This window comes from Calypte anna, chromosome 2 (assembly GCF_003957555.1).
Source record: "Calypte anna isolate BGI_N300 chromosome 2, bCalAnn1_v1.p, whole genome shotgun sequence".
NCBI lineage: Eukaryota > Metazoa > Chordata > Aves > Apodiformes > Trochilidae > Calypte > Calypte anna.
Window position 1 is genome coordinate 12474713 of NC_044245.1, and position 17576 is coordinate 12492288.

At 33.5% G+C, this 17576-nt stretch overlaps 1 protein-coding gene across 4 annotated transcripts in view; it reads left to right on the forward strand.

The window, feature by feature from the left end:
* PFKP (phosphofructokinase, platelet) overlaps positions 1-17576 on the forward strand; it is a 40645-nt gene that overhangs the window by 9353 nt on the left and 13716 nt on the right. For 2 of the 4 annotated variants that reach the window (XM_030446499.1, XM_008503873.2), the window contains exons 3-16: positions 4818-4895; positions 6086-6275; positions 8670-8835; positions 9435-9479; positions 9658-9766; positions 10196-10291; positions 11296-11388; positions 11654-11779; positions 12364-12428; positions 13094-13163; positions 14907-15053; positions 15816-15886; positions 16294-16381; positions 17308-17460. In XM_030446499.1, the coding sequence (XP_030302359.1) occupies positions 4818-4895; positions 6086-6275; positions 8670-8835; positions 9435-9479; positions 9658-9766; positions 10196-10291; positions 11296-11388; positions 11654-11779; positions 12364-12428; positions 13094-13163; positions 14907-15053; positions 15816-15886; positions 16294-16381; positions 17308-17460 (1497 nt within the window). The remainder of the gene's footprint in view (positions 1-4817; positions 4896-6085; positions 6276-8669; positions 8836-9434; positions 9480-9657; positions 9767-10195; positions 10292-11295; positions 11389-11653; positions 11780-12363; positions 12429-13093; positions 13164-14906; positions 15054-15815; positions 15887-16293; positions 16382-17307; positions 17461-17576) is intronic. The other 2 variants (XM_030446500.1, XM_030446501.1) reach the window with 1 other exon arrangement.

The window sequence follows — 17576 nt, forward strand, 5'->3', positions numbered from 1 at the left end:
TACTAATTTTTAGCTCTTTGACTTTCCCTTGGTCCATTTACCTTGGTTATGATAAAGATGTGAATAACTCATTTCACAGATTGCACAACTTTTTTTTTTATAAAGCCTACTGTTAGGCAAACAAAAAAGACCCCACCAAAAAAACCCTGTGCCATCAGTAGTGTTGTAGTGTTTCTAGATATCAGGATTTTATGGTGGAAGCTTGTGAATGAAAATTGTTAATTTCTGTAACAATTGTTTGAAACAAAAAAATGATGAGACCAATGTAAATGCCAAAAAATAATGCCAAATGTGTATGTTTTACTGGAAGACTAAGTTATGGTTACTTTTCCACATGAAGAGTACTTTCAATTTTTTTAAACACTTTTCAATTTTTATAAAACTTGTGAATTAAACATTATAGTAAATATCTTTATTAAGAATTCATTCTATTTACACTGAATTCCTGTATAACTCATTAGAAGTTTGATGTGATCACAAATCAGAATAAACTTCTGATGCGGGACAGAACTTAGGCAGTATTCTTGTTAAGATGTAATTCACTGTTTAACATAGAAGTACAGAGTACTAAAAATTGGTAGAAGTGCTAGGAAAGTACTTTGATTTTAGTTTTGTGCATGCAAAACAAACAATTTGGCTTTTAAAGGTAGCTGTTTATCCATTTTCTTTCTGTGTCTGCTTATTTCTATAGTTCATTTACTAAAGAGATGCGAAGTATATTGAAATGCAAATAAGCAGAGCACTGTGCTCCAAAATTCTTTTGTACTACAGCCCTTCAGCAAGTAGTTCTGAATACTTAGTGTGTGTTAATTACATGGCCAATATCTAGAATTCCTTCAGTATTCAGCTGTTTTGCAGGCTTGCTCAAATGGGTTGGGTACTGTTGAAATAAGGGGGTTTTGAGTGTCTATTTAAAGGCCAGAATATTGCATATATTACTGTAAGCATGGATAGTAGCACTGAAAGAGATCTTTTCTGTTAGATTCACCTCTTCAGTTCTACGTTTTGCTATTGAATGCTAAGTTATTTTCTTCTCTGACTCAGTATTAATTAAAATGTGAAGTCAGTTTTCTTTTACTGCAAGTTTAAGAACTTCAGAGAAATACTGTTGCAAGCCTTGAAATGAAACTATTTAACTTCAGAAGTTTGAAATAGGAAGCAGACAAGTGTAGTGGGAGGTAATAATCTTGGTATAAGACTTGTTGCTAATGATCCCTAATATAAGCAAGATGTATGAGGAAGAGATATTTTTGTATCTATACTTGATGTTATTTAATATTTTAGTAGGACCATTATGAATTAAAGTTTATCACATGTGGACTTCAGTATGTTAAGCAATTAAATTAGTAATTTTTTAGCCCACATTTTGAGTAGCCATTTTAACTAGATACATAAGTCAAAGTAAAGTGATACTTACTTATATTGAAGCTGCTCTGAAAAAGTGAAGAAAAAAACTTGAATCTGCAACAACTGAAAGGTGAAAAATGTTTTCTTAATTGGAGATGAAAACAAAGTTAGAGATTTCAGTCTTCTCAAGCCATTGCTGTAGTTGTCATATGGTCATTTTCTCTTGTAATTTTCTCTGTCATAAGAAATACTTTTGCACTTGTCAAGCTGTGTGTGTTATACAATGGTGGCCAAAATTAGTTCCATATTTTAAGCAAAACAATAATTTTATATTCCTTTCTTTCCCCTCTAGCTTAATTTTACTTCATTTTGTGATGTGAGAAAGATTACCAAGATAAAAAACTGGAAATTAACTCTATCTAAGTAATTTTCTAGACTTTTTTTAAACTAGGTTTACCCAAGCCCAGAGAAAGTAGTAGTTGGGTATTGGAATTCATGGGCTCTTTGGACATACTTTGATTCCCAAACAGAAAAAACCAAACCCTCATGTGAAAACAGAAAGTATAAGATAGTTGAGATTAAAGTGCAATTTATTATATTAAAATATAAATTCTGTAGTTTATAGATAAAACCCCTTGTATCTTAATTCACTGAAATTAAAAAATTTGAAAATGTTGCTATTCATTAGCAGCAACAATGTTTACTCTATACAGTTGCGCTAATTTAATATTTTATTCATGTTAACATCTTAATTAATTTTAGTATATAAGCAGTCTTTAGTCACTGACTAGCATCACATTATTCCTCAAATCTATCCCAATCTGAATTAAATTTTAATACTTGTGGGCTTATTTCACTCATGCTGGAAGTACATGTAAAAGAACCAGGCTGCTTTAGGAGTCTAGTTGAAATTTTTCACTACTTAGAGATTTCAGTTGGTGTTGATTTTGTTTGTTTGTTTTTTGTTTGGTTGGTTTGGTGGGGTTTTTTGTTTGTTTGTGTGTTGTTTTTTTTTTTGAGAATGTGAAGAAAAAGTGATGCCTCTCATTCATTTTAGAAACTGAGATCTTAAATATAATGCAAATAGCCTACCCTTTTTCCAGAACTGAAGCACATAGTTCCCAGTGGACACGTGCTCTTACTACTAAGTTATGGAACTTTTAGGTTCTCCATCTTGATTAAGAACCTTTTGCTCAAGAGACCAGCATTGGAAATGCAATGGTATTGCAGTCATGGACTTCTACGGGGAAAACTTCATGTCTTTTGTGGAGTGGTTTGTGTACTCAGTGATAACAGTTTTTACATTGTCGAGCAATAGTTAAAAAAGCTCAGGAAGTAAACTCAAATGACTGTTAAAGCCCATGGTAACTCAGAACACATCAGAAGATGGCTTGTTCTTCTACCAAAAGATTTTGTTTCTAGATTTAAGACTGAATCAAAGCTTCCTCCTCTACACGACCTAGGAGTTTCAGTGTATATATATGTACTTGTGGACATATGGCCCACAGAGATTTCCTCTTGTTCATAGATCTACTTTCCTTATTTTTCCTCTCATGCAAAAATGGAAGGTCAATGATTGGAGCAAATATATGAACTGTTTATGTATTGTCAGCATATTATGCTTAATAGTGCAAACTGAGTTAGGTTACAGCATCACACTATTCTTTCAGGATTTGCTGCCTATGTATCTTTGTGCTATTTTAGTTGGTAATAGGAGCACCAATAGGAAAAGCTTTACCAAGTGATATAAGTGATATAAGAAACATCAGGTTATTTGCTTTAAAAACAAAAAACAAGCAAAATTGTCATAAGTAAGTTTACTAATTTTGTAGCCTTCATCAAGAGTAATTTGATTCACTGGAATGTTTCTATCTGAAGAACTTTGTCACTTTATGTGCAAAAAAGTATATATATATATATATATTTAATTTATTTGTAGACAAAGCATTTCTGTTCCAACTTGCTTTGGTTTTCAAGGTATTGGGCAAATAATGTCTTACCTTCAAGTCATTATGTGTATACATTACTACACAAGGCAGTATGAATACATATTGGATACAAATCAAAGTTATCTGGAGTGCACAAGGTAGTAAAAGATCTGTTGAATACCAAATTAGAGGCATAGGTTCTTTTCCAGCTAATTGTTTCTTTACTATTACTTGATCATCTGATATGTGAAGTCATTGGCCAGGTCTCACTGGTGCAGAAACTTTTTTACTTTTCTGTACTAGAATGCTAGAAAGCTTAATTTAAGTAACTTGTACTTTTAATGAGTCAATGTTATCTTTATATTCTTAGTGTATTATGCTTGTGAGGGAGTCCAAGTGTAATACAGAATTCATATAATATATGTGGCTCTCTAAGCCAATGTAGGCATAGTACATGTCCAAGTTACTGCTTACTGGGTAAAATCACTTGTACTTTGAGTTGTGCCAAAGTAGGCATCTCCAGTGTACAATGGCAATTTTGCTGTCTTCTAAACTTCTTTCTATTTCTAGTTCCACTTGGTTTATTATTGAGAACTAAAACTAAATACGTACAGTATTGCAAGAACTGCATACAGAAGAAAGGTTAACTAATTATTCCTCTACATGATTATCTATGTGTACAAAAAATCTTAAAATTAAGACATAAACATTGTTATGTTTATTTTTATTTGGTGTTTTTTGTTTGTTTTGTGTAACCTAGGGTGTTTTTTGAATGGTTACTCCAGTTAGTTTTTCCATTAAAACAAATTATAATAAAACCCTTCAGCTGCTCACTGAATAGCTTTTCTTGTTTTAGCTAAATGTAGTGCTTTCTCTATTACAGCATGCATTCGTTTCTGGAGACCATTTAAGATATTAAGGATTTCTTAAATGCATCACTAAAAGTTATATTTCCTTTTTTAATTTCCTTCCTCTATGTAGTACGTAAATGCCTCCAGAAAAAGAATAAATATTATGTGACCTGATTTTTTCCTTCCTGTATGAAAAAGTTTTGGTTATTGCTCTTTGTTTGACTTATAACTGCTCTGGGATAAAGGTGTACAAAGTGTTACAAAGTAGAATTTTTATTTTTTTTTCCCTAAGATTATGACTTCAGGCAGGGGTTATGTTTTTAAGAAGCACATTTTATTTTTTTTTTCTAAGTTCTTCCATCTTTGTTTTAAAAATTATTAAAGATTTATTCCTAGAAAAGGAGAAATACATTGCCATTCTAGTTTATACGCTGTGTAATCTGTACTAATTTTTACTTTCTCATGAAATTGTCTTTGGAATTGATCTTTTAGGAAGAAGGTTGCTTGGTTTGGCTTGGTTTGGTTTTTTCCCTTTAATGTGATACCTGCTTGAATGTTGCTGCATTTGAGTTGAGTTATTTTTTTATGCAGTGTTTTTAATTACTTAAACTTGCATTAAAATTTAAGGGTGAGTATTGCTGTGGAAATGTTATACAATATTTCTAATCAAATTTCTGAAATACTTTTTTAGGGTTACCAGGGAATGGTTGATGGAGGTGATAATATTGTAGAAGTTTCATGGGAAAGTGTTTCAAGTATCCTGCAAGTGGTAAGTGTTAGGGGATGGGAGTGGGACACAAAACTTCTCACTCTAGAGAGGGAACCAAAATTCTAAATCCAGGCAGACAACTGTAATTATGTATTCAAATTCTGTGATGAGTGGATGACCAGCACATACCCCTTTTAGTAGAACCTGATGTCTACAGTATAGATGTTTGACACTTCCTAAAGATCTCTGTGTAGTCTTGTATTTCGTTGGCAGAAATAATCTTGAAGCCTTTGTCCTAAATTTTCAACATTACATTTTATTAGTCTCCTCAAGCCATAATGACAACCCGGTATTTAATAAGGAGGACATTATAGGGCCAAAATGTGAAGCAACTATTTTGTAAGTTTAGTGTTTTCTTACAAAATCTGTTGGCTTCCTACATAAGTGGGTTTAGAATTCTAGTAATGGGTGTAATTACAGGACAGCTCTCCATAGCTCAGATAATACCAGTGAATTTGTATTTATATTTATATTATATATATAAATATATATATTTATATTTGATTTATATTACAATTTCTTTTCTGGATTGACTGAACAACATAAACACAAGATGTGTAAAAAACTTGTTTTCAGCAACAATTTTCAGTGACAATCTGCTTCAGTATTTTTTGAAAACAATGATCTCCAATTTGGAGGAAGCTCTTTAAGTCGAATTTAGCAGATGAATTAATAAAATGGAAATGTAACATTAGCTTGAGCTATAAGACACTAAATGTGGATGCAATGCTTTTAGTAATTCTGTAGAATGAAAATAAGTGCTAATTTTGAGCTCTAGGGATACATGCTTTCTGTTATTGTTTATTTATTTCATATATACTCTGAGGCAAATTCATCTAAGTTCTTAGCTGCTTAGTATTGTATCACTATTATATCTATTGTCATCACAGGAAAATAACAATTAGGTAATTAATTTGAAAGCTACTGAAACAAATCCCAAATCATTTAATGACTTCCTTCAAGAGTAACTCTTTATCACAAATTTTGAGTGTTTTTCCATTTTCCATGGTATGTATCTGCTTTTGAGAACATAATTTTCTTATAGTTTGATAATTCTTTCTCTTTCATTCCTTCTTTTACTCACTCAAATCAGAAATGAAGGTTATGCTACAAAATAACCATTCAATCTTAATATATAAAAAAAAAAAAAAAGGCAGTAAAATACCATATTATAAACTTCCTTTTCCTAGGGTGGCACGGTTATTGGTAGTGCACGCTGCAAATCCTTTCGTACCCGGGAGGGCCGTCTGCAGGCAGCCTGCAACTTGGTTAAGAGAGGAATCACTAATCTTTGTGTGATTGGTGGAGATGGTAGTTTGACTGGTGCCAATCTGTTCCGTGAAGAATGGAGTGGACTTTTAGAAGAACTGGCAAAGAAAGGTAGGTTTGTATTTAGATCCCCTAGACTTCTGGTCCAATCTACAGGGAAGTTATCCACCTGAGCTACACATACACAAGACATATACAGAGGATATTTCTTAAGTTCAAAAGTTAAATGCATATGCTCTATGAAAATTACATGGCTCTTCATAAAGTAATAGTTTTTATTACAGTGTGTTGTCTCTTATATGACAAAGATTGAAAAAGGAAAAATAATCACTGGGTACCTTCTTGTGTCACATTTTCCTCCATTGTGAATCATATTAAGGGCCTGAATTTTGAACCTTCTGCTTGAAAAGCCTGTTGCCCTGAAATCCAAACTAAGATAGTAATTCCTTTCCTACAACAAGCCACATACTTTGTTGTTATTAAGTTATGATTCTTCCCTGCCTATACATCATTATTTGTTTAAGATCAAAACATTAAGTGACTGTTGCTAAAAGTACATCCAGCCCAGTAAGTCTTTGATTGCATCCAACAGAATGTAAGGAAAAAGGCAAATAACAGAACAAGCCTAGATAATGCTGTGTTGATGCTATAAGTTTTTCATAATGTATAAATACTGTAAGGTCTATCCATTTCTGTCTTTAAGACCTCTGAACCAAATGCTGTTAGTAGTCCTTAATGACTTTGTCTTCCATGAATGTATACATTACCTTTCAATGCATAAAAGTTTTTGCTGAAAAGCTGTGTAGCAAGGAGTTCTACAACTTCACAGAATGATGAAGATTGTGAAGAATCTTATTCTGTGTATTTTTATCCTGCTGGCTTTTAGTTTCATTTGATTTCCTGTAGTTTTTGTGTTAGAACAGTGAATGATCAATCCTGCTTCCTTTCTGCATGCCACTTGAGATTTTACAGCTGTCTTATTTTCCCTTCATCATCTCTTTTTCTAGATGGAAGAGTCCTAGTTTGCTTAGTTGTTCCTTATATGTAAGTTCTTTACCTTTGATCATCTTTGTTGCCCTTCTCTGAACCTTTTCCAGTTCTACCATGTCCTTTTTGAGGTGGGGAGGACCACAACTGCAGCCAGTATTCAAGATGAGGGCAAACCATGGATCTACACAGTAGTATAATGATCTTTGTTTTGTTCTCTATTCTTTTTCTAATATTTTCTAATTTTATTTTTTTTTTTACTGCTATTGAGCATTGAAGCTGAGTTATTAATGAGAACAGCTTTATTATATTATTATGCTGACAATAGCATTATTTTGGTTGTGACTTAAGGGTACACTTTTCATGTGTATTACTTTGTTTATCTACAATGAATTCCATCTTACACTTTACTGCTCAGTGTGTCTTGCTTCTTCCTTTCTTCTCAGACACCCCACACCTTTAAAGCCAAAATAATTCGGTTTGATCAGTAAACTTTGGCACCTTCCTGCTCATTCCCTTTTCTAGCTTATTGCTAAGTATGTTGAACAGTGTAGGTCCCTAGAGAACTCCACTGGCTACCTTCATCAGATACATGAACTTCCATTTACTACTGCCCTATTTCCTATATTTTACCCTCTGTTTCATATTATTTTATCTACGCAAAAGCCTTCACTCTTATGCTGTGGCTACTTAGTTTCCTCAAAATTCTTTGAGGGCAGACCTTGTCAGTGGCTTTTGGAAAGTAGAATGTGTCAACCAGATATCCCTTATTCATGTGGTTATTAAGTCACCTTTGGAACTCTAGAAAAGGTTTGTAATGCATGGTATACATTCATAGAAAACACTTTGATTCTTCAGAATGTTGTATATATGTTTGTGGACATAAGTTATAATTTTCATTATGGTTTTTCCTATTTTCTCTAATATGGACATTAAATACACTGACATATTTTTTGAATTCCATGTTTAAAATTTGGCATTATATTTACTACCATCCCATCTACAGATTCTGAGGTAGTTTTATGCTTTTCTATTCTATTTGCTTATTAATCATGAAATCAGAGACTTTCAGTGTTGCAGCAGTCTTCAAAAGTTTAAAACTGGATTTTCATTGTTTGCGTATGCCCATATTCACATCCAGTTTGTATCCTTTTACTTCTTCATTGCATGTCATACACTGAAACTATAATTTGAGTGTTTGTTATATAATTTGTCTTAAATCTGAACGATCAGTTTTAAGGTTGGTTAGAAAGTGATAATCTGTCAACACTCTGAAATGCACTGAAAAGCTCTTGTTTCCTTCCTTACTGTAAGGAATTCTGTTCAGGATTCTTTTGTTTGGTTGTTTGATTGGCTTTTGTGTGTAGCTTTGACTAACCCTGTTGCCTTAAAATATCTAAATATAATTTAATGTTTAGATATGTTTAATTGATGACACTAGAGCACCCAAGCAAACTGTCTAAAATATATTTAAAAAATAATGATCTTACAGCTCTTTCTTTGGATACTTTTTTACAGGAAAGATTGATCAAGAGGCTGTTAAGAAATATGCTTACCTTAACATTGTGGGAATGGTTGGATCTATAGACAATGACTTCTGTGGCACTGATATGACCATAGGTACTGATTCAGCCTTGCACAGAATCATTGAAGTTGTGGATGCCATCATGACCACTGCGCAAAGGTAAATTTTACATACTACAGAAAACTATAACAAATATACAGTTGCTTATGCTTGAAATTTCAAGTTTCCTATTGTCACAAAATAGTGGAGGATATAAATAAATTTCAAAGAAATGGTAAATTTTATGTGTAGTATTTCAAGGTAGGAATAAAAACTCTTTTTGGACTGCATAGTTTTCTAGAGAAGATCCAGACCAACCTTGAATAGTACAAAGTAGCATCTGCTTGTATATAAACTTTCTGGAGGTAAAATTTAGGCAATTCAATTTTTTTTTTTAATACAGATATATTATTACAGTTCTTTACTATAGGTATGCATAATTTATATTACTAGTACATTTTGACCTCTTTTAACTGTCCTTCCATGCTTTAGAAGAAAGTAACAGTGCAAATGAAATATGCACTGGAAAATATTTTAAATATGTTGGTTTATATGGCCTTCTGTTTTGCTTATAAATTCTGTGTTTGGTAAACATAAGTTTACCAAATATCATATATCAAGATATCATGATATCTTGATATCATACCAGTGATATCAAGAATTTGGACTGGATTTTTGCGTTGCAGTAATACAGTTAATTTGTTTTCTTAATTTTACAGCCACCAGAGGACATTTGTTCTAGAGGTTATGGGAAGACACTGTGGGTATGTGATGTCTTCAGCAGCATGCGTCTCATACAGATAAAATTGTTAATATGATTCAAAATGTTGACTTAAAATTATGAAGTATAATATGACTTATTTACAACAAATTATTATTTATATTTACAAAATATCAAGAAATCTGAACCATTAACATCTAATAATATTTTGTCTTTCCTAGGTATCTAGCTCTTGTTAGTGCCTTAGCCTGTGGTGCAGATTGGGTATTTATTCCTGAATACCCACCAGAAGAAGGATGGGAAGATATAATGTGTGTTAAGCTTTCAGAGGTAATCTACTACTATGTTTCAGAGTCTCCAATGTCTTTGCAGATGTTTGTTTGAAAACAATGATTTAAAACCCACTCCTCAGAACTTTCAGCAAGTCTTTGCTTCTGGTGTCACAAAAAGTATATTTGATCTTAAACAGTATTTTCCTTGCACTCTGAGATTGTTTTGAAAAATCACATGACCTACTCTAGGAATTACATAAAACTATTCATATACACATCCCGTGTGTAGCTTTGCTCAGTAATTTGATATGACATGTCACTTCATCACTGAAAACACCTGTTAAGATAAAATGTGTGAGAATTCTGAAGGTGTCAAGAAATACTTCCTCAAAGCCTAGCAGCTTAATGTATAGCAGTTGATTATAAAATTGTGTTGCAAATTTATTTCACTTTTTAATATGTGGATATGCTTTTATTTTTATTATAGAATCGTGCACGAAAGAAAAGGCTGAATATTATTATTGTAGCTGAAGGAGCTATTGATTGCCACAACAAACCTATAACATCAGAGAAGGTTAAGGAGGTAAGTGTTGACATCCTTATGATGTACTTTCTGTTTTGGTCTTAAGATGGGGCTTGTTTGTAACAATAATATTTCTATAAAGCATAGCTGTTCCTGTGAAGTAGCTTATGCCACTGTTTACTGGTTGCATTTTATATTTGTGCTTTATTATCTCAATCCGTAGCTCATGTAAGGTGGAATTATTTCAGTAGCTTTTAATGAGAATTTTCTCCTTGTAATATAAAACAACAGTCCAAAACACCATCTGTATGCTTGCCTTAATTGATAAAGAGTCTGAAATCAGCTCAAATTAATAAATCTTATTTTATATTTCTTATAAAATTCTAATTATGATCCATCTCCCATCAAAATAATACTGTGTACTTTGGAGAAAGTCTTAGCACTTTTTTCTAAACAGTTGCTTAGCATTTATTGAAGAAATGTTACTTGCTTGCTTTCAGCCAGTTAAAACCTACAAGAACTAAAAATATCAGGGACAGAACATTTTGTAAATAATTTATTTCTAATCTACATGCTCACTGAAAGTATATTAAAATGTGTTTGTGAGGTTTTTTTTATTTCCTGTTATGTATCAAATCTAAAGTCTGACAATGAAATAGTTTTGTTATTACAATTTTGACTGCACGTAGATGAAACAGAGTGAATAAAATACTCTAGCTTAACTTCTTTCAAGTGTTGTAATTATAATGATGAGACCTGGTTTTATAAAGCTGAGGACTGCACAATGCAGTCATAACTTCATTTAAAACGTTGGACTCTTAAGCCCCTCTTTTTGCCATTATTGAATAAAAAGTTCCTTTAGAATAGGAACTTGGAGTTTAGTTCTGGATAAGGAATAAGATAAATATTCACTTAACTTGAATAGTATTTTCATTACTGTTGGTTTATTAATATGTAGTATACTTAGGATTTTATTATTCCATTAGCACATAAATCAAAATAATGCTAACACTTGTGTATGTAGTGACAACAGCAACAAAAAAATATTTTTAAAATTTTGACAGCTTGTTGTTCAGCGGCTTGGTTTTGACACTCGCGTAACTATCTTGGGCCATGTGCAAAGAGGTGGAACCCCTTCAGCTTTTGACAGAATTTTGGTGAGTGAACCTAAAATAATTACGCATGGCACCACATAGTACAACTACATTTTGATTGTTTGTTTGAGGGTGTGGTTGTTCTTTATCTGATTACCGTGACAAAGCTGATTATTATCTCAGATTAACTGTCTGACTAGCTCAAATTCAGAACAGTGAAGCACTATGTGTAAAGAAATCTTGATTACACAGAAATCATGACCATCTGTGTGACTGGAAGCCTTTTGCTTTTAAATGCTCTTTTCAACATTCAATTATTTATTTTCAGGCAAGCCGCATGGGTGTTGAAGCTGTGCTTGCCCTTTTAGAAGGTACTCCAGCTACCCCTGCCTGTGTCGTGTCCCTGTCTGGAAACCAGTCTGTCCGCCTGCCATTGATGGAGTGTGTGCAAATGGTGAGTTTCTGGCAAAAAGCCAATTTATCATTATTCATTAACTACAACAGAGCACTGTGTACAATAATTGTCTGTTGTCATTAAAACACTGTCAGGAATGTGTGCAGCACTTTCCCACATTTTGGAAAAATGAACTTCATGTGTGTTCTCTATGGGTTACTACTTATTTGTGAAATTCCAATGAACAAGAAATCTATGTATTTTGCATTTACTTTAAAATTTCATCTCAGATCTTTCCTACAACAAATTCTTCAGATGCTTCCATCCGTTTACCTTTCTTAAACAGCAGTCAGGTTTCTCCTTCAAAAATGTTTAGCTTAAACTGCAAGAAAATGTAAAAGAGATATAAAGATTTTTTTTTTTTTTCCCCAGGATGGCTTTAGGTGAATGCTTCTACTTTGTATTTCTCCTGTCCACTGTATTTTAAGCTATGATAAGAGGTAGCTCATAAATGGAGGAAGTTGTTGGTCAATATCTTTTTTCACTTTAGAAAAATATTTAAGAATGGTCTATTTATTAGAATATAATAAATAACCAACTTCAGTGTGTTTTAAACGTTGAGTTATTGACTTTTTTTTTTTAAGACTCAACAAGTTCAGAAAGCAATGGATGAGGGAAGATTTATTGAGGCTGTGAGGCTTCGTGGAAGGTATGGCAAAAAACATGAATTTATTTGCTCTAGAAAAGTTGGATTGCTTTGCAGTTCTGCTGGGACTTGACATTTTATTATAATTTATTTAATATCCATATGTTTAAGGGTTGCTTCAGTAGAATAATTTAAATTCTTATATGCATAAAAACATGCCAAACAATACTGTAGTTCAGTCCTGAGTCAGACTAGTGACCGATACTGAGCTAACTATTTACAAAGAAAAGAGCTGTTATATTTTTTGAGGTGACTGGAACCAACCATATATTAGTTTATTCAAGATTTTGAGGCCAAACCTGTTCACTTTTTCTGTAAGTAGCTGACACCTTTCCAACAGTAATGGTGGAGGGAGACATTCTGCACTCTCATTTGTCAACAGAGCATTTTCTGTTTCAAGATATGATAATAAAATGCTTTATCCCTGATCTAAAAAATTAACTTGTCATCTATATAGTTAGTTTATATTTTCTTACTGTTGTTGTACAGGACTGAGTATTTTCTAGTGTTCTCTCATTTCCAGTTTTTATCACAGTTATTTTTGATAACTTTTAATAGTACCTGTTTTTAATAGTACCTGTTTTTAAAAGTTTCTGAAAAATTCCTTAAAAATACCTATAAGCTGAAAAATTTGCTATTTTATTTATCTTATTTACTTATCTATTTAGGAGCTTTGAAAACAACCTTAACACCTACAAATTGCTGTCTCAAAAAAAACCAGATGCTGAGCTTCCAAAGGTAAAGACATTATTTTGAGTATGCAATGCCTGTCTGCATTTGGGTCATCTTAACAAATGGTGATCTTCTTTCTTCCTCTGATCCTGCCTTAATACCCTTTTTTATAAAATTAGTTAAATATTATTATGAGAGAAAGATGCTTGTAACACACAACTTTATTCTAATAATAACTAATATTTCATCAAGTGAAATACCATTCTAACTGGAAAATTTCCTGCTAGACAGCTTCTCTCTTGAATTGTATAGATTGTCCTAATTGCTATAGTGTCTTGTTCTAATAGTTATGTCCTCTGTTCCTTACCATGGACAGAAGGAAGGGTATTGTAATCATGCTTAAGAGTCTAAAAATCTTGAGGTAAAGAAGGAAGATCCTGGCCTGAATCAGGAGCAGTGTGGCCAGCAGGTCCAAGGAAGAGATTCTGCCCCTGTACTCAGCACTGGTGAGGCCACACCTCGAATACTGTGTCCAGTTCTGGGCCCCTCAGTTTAGGAAGGATATCGAGGTCCTGGAGCAGGTCCAAAGGAGGGCAACCAGGCTGGTGAAAGGACTCCAGCACAGATCCTATGAGGAGAGGCTGAGGGAGCTGGAGCTGTTCAGCCTGGAGAAGAGGAGGCTCAGGGGAGACCTCATCGCTCTCTACAACTACCTGAAAGGAGGTTGTAGCCAGGTGGGGGTTGGTCTCTTTTCCCAGGCAACTCTCAGCAAGACAAGAGGGCACGGTCTTAAGTTGTGCCAGGGGAGGTTTAGGTTGGACATTAGAAAGAATTTCTTTACGGAAAGAGTGATCAGGCATTGGAATGGGCTTCCCAGGGAAGCAGTGTATTCTCCATCCCTGGAGATATTTAAAAAGAGACTGGATGTGGCACTCAGTGCCATGGTCTAGTAACTGCAGCAGTAGTGGATCAAGGGTTGGACTTGATGATCACTGAGGTACCTTCCAACCCAGACAATTCTATGATTCTATGATTCAATATAAAAGAATACTAGCCTTTTTTTTTGAAGGGCAGAACCAGTCAAGAACAGGGATAAGTATAGGAATTTGTGGGATGGAATAGTGAAGACAGATGCATCCCTTTCACCTGATCATTTTTCCATTTGAGTAGGTTATCTGCTTATCTGGGATACTTATTAAACTTCTGGAGATGTATAAGCACGGTTAGTTTGAGTTGTTAGGAAAGCTTTAAAAACTGACATAATCTGAAAATGTATGGTATTGTGAAAGATGCATAGTGCCCTATGTACTGCTAAAAACCTGGCCAGTACTTTAAAGTTGTTGTCTTCTGCTTTGCCTGGTATTGATGTTACACACCTAGCTGCTATGGTGCTAGAATCAGTTCCTACTCTTTTTTTGGCTATTCCAGATGCTTTTGTAAAGAACAAAAAAGCCCAACAAACAAAAAAACAAAAAAAACCCAGACAGAAAACCTAATTTGATAAGATGCATAGGGTTGAGTAATTCCCAGGGTATTTTGTTTCTTGCACCTAGTTTATATATATTCTATTTATATTCTAGTTTAGCTAGAATATAAAAACCTGAATAGCTTAACCTGCAAAGCAAATGAAAATGTGATAAAGTCTTAATTTAAAACATTCTTTTTAAAACTGTTTGTTTCTATTTGATAGTCTGCAAATGGAAAAGCATCTTTATGTATCTTCTAGTTAACTTACTAATTTTTGTATTTAGCAACTGGAAAAAAAAATGTGTACAAATTGAAGTGCTGATTAAACTTTTTCTCTTGCAGTCTAATTTTAATGTGGCAGTTTTAAACGTTGGTGCCCCTGCTGCTGGAATGAATGCTGCAGTTAGGGCTGCAGTGAGAGTTGGCATAACTGAAGGCCATAAAATGTTTGCTGTCATTGATGGATTTGAAGGTTTTGCTAAAGGGAAGGTCAGTATCACATGTGTGGACATCTATAGTAGTATGTATCCCATCCCACACCACAATATTTATGTTCTTAGAAGGCATGTTCTGTTTTAACTGTTGTGAGAATTGATTAATTTGTCTTGAGTATTGCTAATCACAGGCTGCATAGCTACACATTAGTTCAAATGAATCCTACCTTCATTAACCAGAATTTATTTTTCATATCGGTGGTTATTCACAAAATAAAAAGAATTGCTGATGCTGTGTTATGAATTGTTGCATCTGTATTCCTTTGCTATAAGAAATATTGAAATAATGTTTTTTGAGGGAGGAAGCTTTTTATTTTTTCCCCGAGGTTAGATTCTTCTATTCCCATGTTTTAAATGTCAAGTATCTGTTGGTATATTGAGGAGAAACTGCACACAGGACTTAAAATTTCTGTCCTCAGCTTAAACCACGAGTCCCCAAATTAAGTTCAGAGACCTAGTTTTACATTTTTGTGTTTCACATATAGTAGTGAGTCATATGAAAATAGCATCATGATATGAAACAGGAAGGCAGGGTTCATCCTAATCTGGAGGAAGAAATAAAATGGAAAGGGATTGTTAGAAATTCAAGAGAAATTAAGTTTATCTCTTGATGCTGTTTTCTTTCTTTGCTGAGTTAATTTTTGGTGCTTTTTGTGCCCAACAACTTGTTCCAAAAGCTTTACATGAAGTAGTAGCTGGTGTTTGCTGCATGTGAGCAGAAGAAATTGGATAATTCTGTTTTTTGCTCTTTTAAAAGATAAAGGAAATCACCTGGGGAGATGTTGGAGGCTGGACTGGTCAAGGAGGATCAATTCTTGGTACAAAACGGTAATGTCAATATTTTGCCACTTGATATAATGAATTCTAGTATTTTATATAACCAATTCCATGTTTTAAGTCCTCAATTTTTTTTTTTTTTAATTTTTTACATTTCAACTTGAATATTTTTGTACTTCTGTACTAGCTCTGAAGAGAGAATGAAAAGAGCAGTAGGGATATCAACTTAAAAATTTCCTGGCGTCATTAAACTTTAAAGGATTGCAAACCCACAGTTTCTTCACAACTTACATGATTCCTTACTGGTTGTCAGGAAAAGTTATTTGGATGAATAAATATGTAAACCAAGAAATATTGCATTGCCTGCTCATTTTAGTGTTTCAGCTTAGTAATTAGTTCTTACTGCTACAGATTATGTAAATTGTTTTTATTTTTATTTTTGATTTAATAACTTTTAGTACACTTCCTGCAAAATATTTGGAGAAGATTGCTGACCAGATGCGCACTAACAACATTAACGCCCTTATGGTTATTGGTGGATTTGAGGTACACTGAAATATCTAATTATGTCTTAAGTAGAATAGAATTCCTAACAAAAGGAATAGACCATTTTTACCCAATCTTCAAGTAAAGTGCATGTGGTATGTTTGATAGAACACATATCGTGCTTAGGATCAGAAGTACTGTCAATCGCTGATTCTGAGCAAAGCTGTCATTCAAGACAGTGTCTAGTTACTGCCAAACCATATGTGCTATATGGATAAACAAGGTCAGATAGCATTACAGTATTTTTAGCTTTAAAAAAAATGATGTCAGTAGTGAAACTTCCCGTCTATACTATATCTACTGCATTGTTGTCCTTTATTTAAGCCATTCTTTCTCATATAGAGCATTTCAAAATCTGTAATTTATCTAGAGATATATTTTCTGTTTTTTTCCATATTTCATGCTAATTTCACTATACAGAAATAATAAATTTTGAGATCTTTGAGTCAGGAAAGTAACTCAACAAGTTACCCAACTCCTTCCAGAGAAGAATGGGCGTATTGCTTCTTGATAAGAAGTGAATCATGCATTTTTTTCCAATTTGTTAGACATGGCCCTAGCTTAGGGAATATTAAGGATTTTAAGATTTTAAATATATTAAGATTTTAAATCAGAAGTAACAGTACCTGAAGACTGGGACTCTAGTTTGCAGTATTTTTGTGTTGTAGAAAAGCATTAATATACCTGAATTAGATATTCCCTTGAAAATTAATGTTATGCTTATTGTTTGTTTTCAAGTGTAGACCTGTTTTTAATACTTTCTTTTTTTTGTGTGTGCTAGGTTTTAGTGGTTCCTTAATGCTTTGACTTGCTGAAGTATGCTGTGGTAGAAATGGCTCCCCCTGTGGCCCTTTTTTTTTAATCACTCCCAACTTTTCCCTTATGTTTTTTGTCCTAATTTTTCACCCAATGCCTGTGCCCAACAGGCGTACCTCGGACTTCTGGAATTGTCAGCTGCCCGAGAGAAATATGACGAATTCTGTGTTCCAATGGTTATGGTTCCTGCAACTGTATCCAACAATGTACCGGGTTCAGATTTCAGCATTGGTGCAGATACTGCTTTGAACACTATAACTGATGTAAGTCTTTCCAGGTGTGCACACTTCCTATCAAAAAGTTATGCTTGAAACTGAATAAATTGGCTAAACTGGATGTTTTTATAGACCAGAACTTTGGAAACATAATCTGGAAAATA